Source organism: Mustela nigripes, chromosome 3 (assembly GCF_022355385.1).
Source record: "Mustela nigripes isolate SB6536 chromosome 3, MUSNIG.SB6536, whole genome shotgun sequence".
Classification (NCBI taxonomy): Eukaryota; Metazoa; Chordata; class Mammalia; order Carnivora; family Mustelidae; genus Mustela; species Mustela nigripes.
In genome coordinates this window covers 149286366-149298670 of record NC_081559.1, presented here as the reverse complement: position 1 = coordinate 149298670, position 12305 = coordinate 149286366, and the positions used below count along the sequence as shown (strand labels likewise).

General features: G+C 35.9%; 2 protein-coding genes and 1 non-coding gene across 7 annotated transcripts in view; 2 read left to right on the top strand and 1 right to left on the bottom strand.

The window, feature by feature from the left end:
- The window catches only part of WWP1 (WW domain containing E3 ubiquitin protein ligase 1), a 150138-nt gene that overhangs the window by 7942 nt on the left and 129891 nt on the right, over positions 1 to 12305 (bottom strand). The gene's annotated exons all lie outside the window — the stretch shown is intronic.
- The window catches only part of RMDN1 (regulator of microtubule dynamics 1), a 54997-nt gene that overhangs the window by 26330 nt on the left and 16362 nt on the right, over positions 1 to 12305 (top strand). For 3 of the 5 annotated variants that reach the window (XR_009403224.1, XM_059394819.1, XM_059394818.1), the window contains exon 5: positions 7726 to 7815. The exons of the other annotated variants lie outside the window; for them this stretch is intronic. Coding sequence is in view for 2 of the 3 variants with exons in the window: in XM_059394819.1 (XP_059250802.1) it covers positions 7726 to 7815 (90 nt within the window). In the remaining variant the exon portion in view is untranslated. The remainder of the gene's footprint in view (positions 1 to 7725; positions 7816 to 12305) is intronic. 5 annotated transcript variants of the gene reach the window in all.
- LOC132014710 (U6 spliceosomal RNA) lies at positions 8770 to 8872 on the top strand. Its single transcript, XR_009403366.1, has one exon. It is a non-coding gene; the product is annotated as a U6 spliceosomal RNA (small nuclear RNA).

Below are 12305 nucleotides of genomic sequence, written 5' to 3'. Positions count from 1 at the left end.
ATGGTGTTGTTCTTTTGTACCATTTGTATCCTTTTGTAACCTTTATGATTTTCTATCTACTTGTTCTGTAAATTATTTAGAGACACATTGAAATGTCCAAGTATAATTGTAAGTTTGTCTGTTTAATTTGCAGTTTTTTTTTTTTTTTAGATTTTTATTTATTTATTTGACAGAGAGATCACAGGTAGGCAGAGAGGCAGACAGAGAGGGGGAAGCAGGCTCCCTGCTGAGCAGAGAGCAGGATGCAGGGCTGGATCCCAGGACCCTGAGATCATGAACTGAGCTGAAGGCAGAGGCCTGACTCAGTGAACCACCCAGGTGCCCCTGTTTGTTTGCAGTTTTATTAATTTTTGCAGCATGCAATTTAAAGTTTCTATTGGGAATATAAACATTTAGGATTATTATATTTTCCTGATGCATTAATCTCTTTATTACTGTAAAATGATCCCCCTTATTTTTTGAAATACTTAGTTTTATCTTCTACTAACATAGCAACTCTTGTTTTCTTTTGCTTAATGTTAGCGTGTTATATCCTTCTCTGTCCTTTTACTTTTAACTGTCTTTAACATGTCCGTGTAAACAGGTGATGAAGTCTTGCTTTTAGTTTTACTTATGTACTTCACATTATATAAAATTCATCATTGTAATGCATATACTTAAGTGGTTTTTTCACATTTTCCCTGTGTTGTGCAACCATCAGCACTAATTCCATAATATTTCTGTTATCCCCAAAACAAACCCTGTACCTTCTGCCAATTCTCCCCTGCACCTATTCCCTGTTAAGCACTAATCTCCTTTATGTCCCAATGAATTTTCCTATTCTAGACATTTCATATAAATGGAATTACAATAGGTGGCATGTATGGTCTGACTTCCTTCCCTTTGCATAATATTGTCAGGGTTCATCTATATTGAGCATGTGACAGTACTGCATATTCCATCGTATGGATATACCAGTTTTGTTTATCCATCAGTTGGTGAACATTTGGGGTATTTCCACTTTTTGGCTGTTACATACAATTGTGTATAACTTGTATACAAGTTTTTGTGTGAGCATTTGCTTTTACTTTTTTTCTTATGGAGGCAAATTCACATAGCATAAAATCACCCATTTTATAAGTGCACAATACAGTGACATTTAATACATTTATAGTGTTGTACAACCATTACCTCTAGTTCCAGAACATTTTTATCACCCCAGAAGGAAACCCAGTAAGTCCAATTAAATAGTCACTCTCTGTTCCCTCTTATTACCCTGACAATCACTAATCTGCTTGTTGTGTCTATGGCTTTACCTACTCAGGATATTTCATAGAAATGGCATCATACAGTATGGGATCGTTTGTGTTTAGACATCTTTCACTTACCATGTTTTTGAGGTCCATCCACATTATAGCATGCATCAATATTTCATTCTTTTTTATGGAAGAATAACATTCCTTTGTATGGATATACCATATTCTGTTAACCCATTGATTAGTTGATGGACATTTGGGTTATTTCCACACTTTTGGCTATTGTTTATAGTATGAATATACATCCATGTATAAGTATTTTTTTAAATACCTGTTTTCAGTTTTTTTTTTTTTAAAGATTTTATTTATTTATTTGACAGACAGAGATCACAAGTAGGCTGAGAGGCAGGCAGAGAGAGAGAAAGAGGAGGAAGCAGGCTCCCCACTGAGCAGAGAGCCCGATGTGGGGCTCGATCCCAGGACTCTGGGATCATGACCTGAGCCGAAGGCAGAGGCTTTAACCCACTGAGCCACCCAGGCGTCCCCCTGTTTTCAGTTCTTTTGAGTATGTGTCTAGGAATGGATTTGCTGGGTCATATGTAATTCTATTTTTTTTTTTTTTAAGATTTATTTATTTTAGGGGGCAGAAAGAGAGAGAAGTGAGCAGACTCCCTGCTGAATGCACAGGGAGCTTGATGCAGGGCTCAGTTGCACGACCTTGAGATCACGACCTGAAGTGAAGGCGCTCAGCTCAGATGCTTAACCAACTGAGCCACCCAGGTGCCCCTATGTAATTCTTTCAGAAGAACTGTCAAATTGTTCTTCAAAGGACCTATATCATTTTACATTGCCACTAACAATGTGTGAGGGTTCCAGTTTCTCCTCCACATTCTTGGTCACACTTGTAATGATCCATTAAAAAAAGTTAAAACTAGTGGGTGGGAAGTGTATGGTTTTGATTTGTGTTTTCCTAATGAGTAATTATATTGAGCATCTTTTCATGTGCTTATTGGACATTGGTATATCTTCTTTGAAGAAATGTCTATTCAAATTCTTTGGTTTTTTTTTTCAATTAGGTTTTTTTCAACTAAGTTTGTCTTTTGTTGAGTTTTAAGAATATTTTCTGACATTTAGTCTCTAGTTAGATACACGATTTGCACATATTTTCTGCCATTCCATGGATTGTCTTTTTACTTTCTTGATGATAAGCTTTGATGCACAAGTTCTTTTTAATTTTGAGGAAGTTCAGTTTAGTTTTCTTTGATTGCTTGTGCTTTTGGTGTCATATCTAAAAAACACAGATTTTCATCTATGTCTGTTTCTGAGTTCTATATTTTTTAGCTCTTACATTAAGATCTTTGATCCTTAAAAGAGTTAGCTTTTATACATGGTTGAGATAGGAGTTCAAATTCATTTTTTTGCATATAAATATATAGTTGTCCTAGCTCCATTTGTTGAAAAGACTGTTCCTTCTCCATTTTCATCTTTGATGAAAATCAGTTGAACAGGGGCACCTGGGTGGTTCAGTTGCTAAGCATCTGCCTTCGGCTCAGGTTGTGATTCCAGGATCCTGGGATCAAGCCCCACATCGGGTTCCCTGCTTGGCAGGAAGCCTGTTTTCCCTCTCCCACTGCTTCTGTTCCCTCTCTCGCTGTGTCTCTCTCTGTCAAATAAATAAAATCTTAAAAAAAAAAAAAAAGAAAAAATCAGTTGAATATAAATATATTGTTTATTTTTGAATTCTCAATTCAATTTCATTTGTCTGAGTGTAGACCTGTTTGTCTTTGTGCCAGTATCACAGTGTCTTGATTACTATAGCTTTGTGGTAAGTTTTGAAATAAGGAACTGTGAGTCTTCTAGCTCTTCTTTTTCAAGATTGTTTTGGCCATTCTGAGTTCCTTCAGTTTCCATACGTATTTTAGGATCAGCTTGTAAATTTCTGCAGAGAAGCCAGTTGGGTTTTTGATAGGGATTTTATTGAATCTGTAGGTTAGTTTGAGGAGTATTGCCATCCTAACAGCATTGTGTGAAGACATTTATTTAGACCTTTTATTTAAAGATCTAAATAAATCTGTTCATTTGAATCTGTTCATTTATTTAGATCTTTTTCTTCTTTCAACACTGTTTTGTAATTTTCAGTCTTCAAGTCTTGTATGTCTTTGGATTTAAATTTATTCTTTAAGTATTCTTTTTGATGCTATTGGAATTCTTGATTTCATTTTCAGATTATTTATTGCTAGCATATAGAAGTATAACTAATACTTGTATATTAATGTATATTAATTTTATGTCCTATAGCTTTGCTTAACTCCTTTATTGGTTCTATTGGTTGTTATGTAGATTTAGATTTAGTTTTTTTCTATATTATCAACATGTTTATAAATTATCCATAGTTTTTTTTTCTTTTCCAACCTGGACACCTGATATTTCTTTACCTTGCTGAATTTCCCTGGCTAGAACTTCAGTATAGTGTTGAGTAGAAGTGACAAGAGTGAATATCTTTGTCTTGTCCCTGATTATAGGAGGGTAGCTATTAGGCTTTCACCATTTGCTATGATGTTAGCTGTGGGTTTTCCATAAATACTCTTTATCGATTGAGAAAGTTCCCTTTTGGGGCGCCTGGGTGGCTCAGTGGGTTGGGCCGCTGCCTTCGGCTCAGGTCATGATCTCAGGGTCCTGGGATCGAGTCCCGCGTCGGGCTCTCTGCTCAGCAGGGAGCCTGCTTCCTTCTCTCTCTCTCTGCCTGCCTCTCAGTGTACTTGTAATTTCTTTCTGTCAAATAAATAAATAAAATCTTTAAAAAAAAAAAAGGTAGAGAAAGTTCCCTTTTATTCGTAGTTGTTGAGTGTTTTTATCATGAAAAGGTGTTGGATTTTTGTCAGATGCTTTTTTCTGTGTTTGCTGAGATGATCATGTTGGTTTTTCCCCCCTTCATTCTATTAATGTGGTATCTTGCATTAATTAATTTTCATATGGTAATCCACCCTTGTATTTTGGGATAAATCCCATGTGGTCATGTTGTGTAATCCTTTTCATTTGCTGCTGAATTCAACTTGCCATTATTTTGTTGAATTCTGCATCATAAGAGATACTACTCTTCAGTTCTTTTTTTTTCCCTCTGATTTTATTGGGAAAGAATAGGCATACATTATTGTAAGTTTAAGGCATAGAGCATGATGGTTTGTTTTGCACATATTGTGAAATGATTACTACAGTAGGCTCAGCTGATGCCTATCTTCTAATATAGATGTGATAAAAAGGAAAGAAAGAAAAATTTTTTTCCCTCATGATGAGAACTCTTAGGGTTTATTCTCTTATGAACTTTCCTATTATATCATATTTCAGTATTAGCTGTAGTTTTCACATTGTACATTACATCCATAATACCATTCACCCTTGAACAACATGGGGAGAAGGGCGCTGATTCCTGTGCAGTTGAAAATCCACATAGAACTTTTGACTCCCCAAAAACACAACTATAATAACCTGTTGACTGGAAGCTTTTATAACAAATAATCAGTACATATTTTGTATGTCTTACATACTGTATTCTTACAATAAAGTTACAAAAAAGAGACTACTCCAAAAGAAATGAAAAGGACCATAGATTTATACATTACTATATTTCTCACAAGAAATCTGTGTATAAGTGGCTCTTGCATGGTTTAAATTTGTGTTGTTCAACTGTATTTATCTTATAACTGGAAGTTTGTACCTCTTGACCACCTTCCTCCAATTCCTCCTCCCCCAGCTCTCTACCTCTGGTAACCACAAGTCTTACGATTTTTTTTTTTTAAGATTCTACATGTAAATGAGATCATACAGTATTTTTATTTCACTTAGTATAATGCCTTCAGAGTCCCTCCATGTTGTTGCAAATGGCAGGATTTCCTTACTTTTTATGGTTGAATAATATTTCATTGTGTGTGTATGTGTGTGTATACATACAGCACAACTAATTTATCCATTTTGTTGATCTGAACTTAAGTTGTTTCCATTTTAGCTGTTGCAAACGAGCTATGAACATAGAGATGCAGATATTTTTTCAAGTAGGTGTTTTCACTTTTTGTTTTTTATAAATTCCAAGTAGAATTGCTAGATCATATGGTAATTGTATTTTTAATTTTTGAGGAGTATCCCAGTTTAGAATCCAAACAGTGCATAAGGGTTCCCCTTTATCCACATCCACGCCAGCATTTATCTCTTGATGGTGGACATTCTAATAGGGGTGAGGTGATACCTCATTGCTATTTTAATTTGCATTTCCTTAATGAATATTGATGTTGTGTATCTTCTGTTGGCCTTTCTAATATCTTCTTTGGGGAAATGTCTATTAGGACATTTCTCTGCCCATTTTTAAATTGTTGGTTTTTTGGTATTGAATTGTATGTAATTGTATGAATTATAATTCAGGTATTAAACCTGTATTAGATATATTGTTTGCAAATATTTTCTCCCATTAGATAGGCCTTTTCATTTTGTTGATGGTTTCTTTTCCCTTACTGAAGCTTTTTAGCTTGATGTAGTCCCACTTGTTTTTTATTTGGTTGCCTGTGCTTTAGATGACATATCCAAAAAATCATTACCAAGACCCATGTCAAGAGGCTTTATTCCTGTCTTCTTCCAGGAGTTTCATAATTTCAGGTCTTTATTTTGTTTAGATATGTTCCTTCTGTTTCTAATTCAACTTACTGGGAGTTCCTACCATGAATGGATGTCAAGTTTTGTCTTAATGTTTTTTCTGTATCAAAATGATCATAAGATTTTTTTTTCTATTAATGTGATGGATCACATTGATTGGTTTGTGTATGTTGAATTATTCTTGCATTCCAGGGATAAATCCCACTTCATTGTGGTGAGTGATTTTTTTAATGTTCTGCTGAGTTCAATTTATTAGTATTTTATTGAGAGTTTTTGCAACTCTGTTTTCTTTTATTGTGATGGTTTTGGTTTCAGTAGCACTGGTGTCAGAGAATACTTAAGAAATGTTCATTGATTTCCTATTTTTTGGAAGAGTTTAGAGGAGCTTGGTGTTAATTTTCTTTAAATGTTTGGTAGAATTTGTTAGTGAAGCCATTTGATCCTGGTGTTTGCTTTGTTGGAAATTCGTTTGATTACTAACTCTGTAGTAGTACTTATTATTTGTTTGTCAGATTTTTTGTTTATTCTAAGTCAGTTGGATTGTATCTTGTTTCTAGGAATTTTTTCATGTTTGGTGGATCACTTAATGTGTTCCCGTACAGTTGTTGCTACTACTCCCTTTTAATCTTTTTTATCCCTAGATTTATTACTGAGGTTAGTAATAATAGATGTATTCTTTGAGTCCTCATTTTATTAATTTTTCTTTTTTCTTTTTATGTTTAGCTAAAGGCTTGTAAATTTTGTTGATCCTTTCGGAGAATTAATTTGGTTTTGCTCCTTTCCCCATTTTCCCCATATTTTATTTATTTCCACTCTATCTTTATTATTCCATTCTTTCTGCTTACTTTGGGTTAGTTTGCTCTTTTCTTAGTTTTTTTTTTTTTAAGATTTTATTTATCTGACAGAGAGATCACAAGTAGGCAGAGAAGCAGGCAGAGAGGGGAAAGCAGGCTCCCCACTGAGCAGAGAGCCTGATGCAGGGCTTGATCCCCAGGACCCTGAGATCATGACCTGAGCTGAAGGCAGAGGCTTAACCCACTGAGCCACCCAGGTGGCCCCTTTTCCTAGTTTCTTAAGGTGAAGTTATTGACTGATAACTTTCTTTAAGGTAGCTTATAGCCATAAGTTTCCTTCTGAATACAACTTTGCTGAATCCTTTAAGTTTTGTTATGTCGTATTTTTTTTTGTTCTTTTCAAGGAATTTAAAAATTTTTTTTGTGACTTATTTGACTCATTGGTTATTTAGGAATGTGGGTTTTTTTTTTTTTTTTTAAGATTTGTTTATTAGAGAGCGAGTGAGAGAGATAGGGAAGGGGCAAAGGGTGAGGGAGAGAGAGACTCTCTGGCAGACTTCCTGTTGAGCACAGAGCCAGACGCAGGGCTTCATCTGGTCTCATGACCCGGTTATCATGACCTGAGCCGAAACCAAGGGTAGGACACTTAACCAACTAAGCTATCCTAGGAATTTTTAAATTTCCACATAATTGTGAATTATACAGATTTCCTTCTTTTATTAAAATATTTTCGTTTCACTGTGGTCAGAGAACATACTCTGGTTTCTATCTTTTAAAACTTGAGACTTTTTTACAGCCTAATATATTCCCAACCTTGATCTCAAGGTTGTAAGTTTTTGCTTAATGAGAATGACTACTGAGGAATAACTATTCAGTTTTACCTTGTATTGAATGGAATATTAGTAGATTATATTCTTATATTATTTTATCTATTTTATTTTATTTTTTATTATCAGGAGACCTAGCTTTTATAGTGGCATCAGAATTTATTTTATCTAATATTATTATATTATATTCTTATATTATTTTTACATGTTTTTTTCTTCTGTTTTTAGTGGTATGCAATCTGTATTAGTGATGTTGGAGATTATGAAGGCATCAAGGCTAAAATTGCAAATGCCTACATTATCAAGGAGCATTTTGAGGTACTGATGAATTTTAAAAGTAATTAGCTTTTTAAATAAAATTGTTTTACTTATCTATTGCTGAATAGCAAACCACCTAAAACTTAGAGGTCTAATGCAGTGACAGCTTATTTCTCAATATTTTGTGTGTTAACTCTTTAGTGGTACTTCTGGTCTGTTTGGTGTAGCTGAGGTCATTCAGACGGTTGCCTTCACCTCAGTCTTCAGCTGGACAGAATGTATGAGATGGTCTCTTATATCATGGGTTCTCTCTCTCCATTTTCCATTGCATTATTTAGTAGTCTAGCCTCAGCTTCGTTACAGCATGGTAGCTGGCTTCCAAGAATGAGCATTCCAAGATAAAATTCCAATGTGCAAACTTTTATCAAGCTTCTGTTTTGCATCACACTTGGTAATATCCTGTGAACCTAAACAAGTCATGTGGCCAAGACCAGATTATATGGGAGGGAACTATATGAGGTCGTGAATACCCCAAGGTGTGGTCTGGTATAAAATCAAACCCAACTGACAAACCACTCCCAATAGTAGTAGTACTGTTTACGATAATTATCTCTGTGTATTTTACGTTTTTTGTTTTTTTTTAAGAGATCACAAGTAGGCAGAGAGAGAGAGGAGGAAGCAGGCTCCCCGCTGAGCAGAGAGCCCGTTGTGGGGCTTGATCCCAGGACACTGAGATCATGACCTGAGCCAAAAGCAGAGGCTTTAAACCACTGAGCCACCCAGACGCCCCTATTTTATGTTTTAATATTTCCCCTGAAGTTACTTCTTTATAGTAAGTTCATCCTTAGATGTCACATATTCTCCAGGAGTTTGTGTATTTCATGATGTGCCATATACACTACCTCATTGTCCTAAACAAAACTAAACAAAAACTCTAGAAAAACTGCCACTAAAAATTCAGCTTATTTATTTCTCTTTTGATATATTAGACCACTTCAAAAATACAAAGGAAGAGTGCTCGCTTGGGAGCACATATACTAAAATTGGAATGATATAGAGATTAGGATGGCTCCTGCACAAGGATGACACACAAATTCGTGAAATGTTCCATTTTTTTTTTTTTTAGTTTAGTCTATTCTTTTTTTATTTTTATTTTCTAATATTCATATAGAGTTAAACTTCAAGGTAATCCCCTTTCCCCAATCAATGCTACCCCTATACGTATACAAATTCTTAATCCCCCTTTAGCTAAGGAAAGTTGAGTCCTTTAACAAAGATATCAAGATACATCTAGGAAGAATCAAAATAACCTTCCTCGCCCACACTGAGAATTTATAACCACTCTCCCATCTTTTTCTTCCGCCAGTGTTTCTGTGTATTTGTGTTTCTCCTGATAGTATATAAATCTTATACTTGGGGATCTTTTTGACGAGGTTCTTCCTTTTTTTGCTTTTATATATATATACTTTTTTCTCTTGTCATATACTTTTATCAGTCTTTTTGTTTGTCTGTTTTTGTTTGTATACTTCATAAATCTTACCTTGGGGCCCATTTGGGCTGAGCCTTCTCTCTTATCTTCCCTTTTTTTCCTGTCTCTGTCTTTTTTTTCTTTTTCTTTTCCTTTTTCTCTCATTTGGGTGGGGAATCCTGATTGCTCAAAAGCATTCGAGGGTGCGCCTTGACTGCACCACTGTCGATACATCCAGCTACATCCTATCAGTCATCTCTCACCAAAATGACTAGGAGGAGGAATTCCCAACATAAGAAAAATACAGAGGATGGGCCTTCTACAACAGAGCGAATGGCTATCAACATAGACAATATATTGGAAAGGGAATTCAGGCTAACAATTGTCCAGGCATTAGCTAGGTTGGAGAAAGCCATGGATGACCAAACAAAATTGATTAGGGCAGAACTGAAAACCACCAGGGATGATGTTCAAAATGCTCTCAATGAGTTCCAATCTAATCTAAATTCTCTAAAAGCTAGGGTAACTGAGACAGAAGATAGAATTAGTGATCTGGAGGACAAACAGATAGAAAGGATCAGGAGGAAGCCTGAAACAGCTTAGAAGCCACAAAAACAGAATCAGGGAAATAAATGATGCCATGAAACGTTCCAACGTCAGAATTACTGGAATCCCTTAAGGGGAGGAGAAAGAAAGAAGTCTAGAAGATCTAGTGGAACAAGTTGTCCATGAAAATTTTCCCAATCTCACGAATGGAACCAGTGTTCATGTACTAGAGGCAGAACGGTTTTCCCCCAAGATTATAGATTCTTGAAAGTCCTAGAGATATCTAATAGTAAGAATGAAGAATTATAATTGTAGGCAGACCCTCTTGAAAGTGGCTAGAACAAAGAAGCTCCTTACATACAGAGGAAAGCCCATCAGAATAACATCAGACCTGTCCACAGAGACCTGGCAAGCCAGAAAGGGCTGGCAAGATATATTCAAGGCACTAAATGAGAAGAGCATGCAGCCAAGAATACTTTGTCCAGCAAGACTGACATTCAAAATGGATGGAGAGATAAAGAATTTCCAAGACCGGCAAGGCTTAAAAGACAATGCAACCACCAAGCCGACACTGCAGGAAATATTAAGGGGGGGTTCTATAAAAGATAAAAAATCCTAAAAATATAATTGAACAGAAATATAGAGACAGTCTATAGAAAGAACGACTTCAAAGGTAACACGATGTCAATAAAAATGTATCTATCAATAATCACTCTCAATGTGAATGGCCTAAATGCGCCCATAAAACAACACAGGGTTGCAGATGGATAAAACGACAGGACCCATCCATATGTTGTCTACAAGAGACCCATTTTGAACCTAAAGATACACCCAGACTGAAAGTGAAGGGATGGAGAAGCATCTTTCATGCCAATGGGCCTCAAAAGAAGGCCGGGGTAGTGATTCTCATATCAGATAAATTAGATTTTAAACTAAAGACTATAATCAGAGATATAGAAGGACATTACATAATTCTTAAAGGGACTATCCACCAAGATGATCTAACAATTGTAAATATCTGTGCCCCCAATATGGGAGCAGCCAATTACATAAGAAAACTATTAATAAGATAAAGAGTCATACTGATATGAATACATTAATAGTAGGAGATCTTAACACGCCTCTCTCAGTAATAGATCATTGAAGCAGAAAATCAATAAAGAAACAAGAGCCTTGAATGACACATTAGCAGATGGACCTCACAGATATATACAGAACATTCCACCCTAAAACAACAGAATACTCATTCTTCTCAAGTGTACCTGGAACCTTCTTCAGAACAGACCACATACTGGGTCACAAATCAGGACTCAACTGATACCAAAAGACTGACATTCCCTGCATATTCTCAGATCACAGTGCTTTGAAACTGGAGCTCAATCACAAGGAAAAGTGCAGAAGGAACTCAAACAGCGGGAAGCTAGAGACCACCTTGCTTAAGAATGCTTGGATCAAACCAGGTGATCAAAGAAGAACTGAAACAATTCATGGAAACCAATGAGAATGAAGACACTTCGGTCCAAAACCTATGGGATACAGCAAAGGCAGTTCTAAGGGGGAAGTACATAGCCATCCAAGCCTCTGTCAAAAAAAATTGAAAAGTCCAGAAAACACCAGCTGTCTCTACACCTTAAAGAACTGGAGAATCAACAACAAATCAAACCAACTCCACACATAAGAAGGGAAATCATCAAGATTAGAGCAGAGATCAATGAGATAGAAACCAGAGATACAGTAGAACGTATCAATGAAACTAGAAGCTGTTTTTTTGAAAGAATTAATAAGATCGATAAACCATTGGCCACGCTAATCCAAAAGAAAAGAGAGAAAGCCCAAATTAGTAAAATTATGAATGAAAAGGGAGAGATCACAACTAACACCAAGGAAGTAGAAACAATCATCAGAAGTTATTATCAACAGTTATATGCCAATAAGCTAAGCAACCTAGATGAAATGGATGCATTCCTGGAAAACTATAAACTCCCAAAATTGAACCAGGAAGAAATTGACCACCTGAATAGACCGATATCTAGTAACAGGATTGAAGCAGTGATCAAAAACCTCCCAAAAAAACAAGAACCCAGGACCTGACGGATTCCCTGGGGGAATTCTGTCAAATTTTCAAAGAAGAAATAACACCTATTCTCCTGAAGCTGTTTCAGAAAATTGAAGCAGAAGGAAAACTTCCAGACTCTTTTTATGAAGCCAGCATTACCCTGATCCCCAAACCAGGCAAAGGCCCTACCAAAAAGGAGAATTTCAGACCAATATCACTGATGAATATGGATACAAAGATTCTCCACAAGATCCTAGCAAACAGGATCCAACAGCACATTAAAAAGATTATCCACCATGACCAGGTAGGATTCATCCCTGGGTTATAAGGATGGTTCAACATTTGCAAATCAATCAATGTGATAGAACAAATCAATAAGAAAAGAGAGAAGAAACACATGGTCCTCTCAATTGATGCAGAAAAAGCATTTGACAAAATCCAGCATCCGTTCCTGATTAAAACGCTTCCAAGTATAGGAAT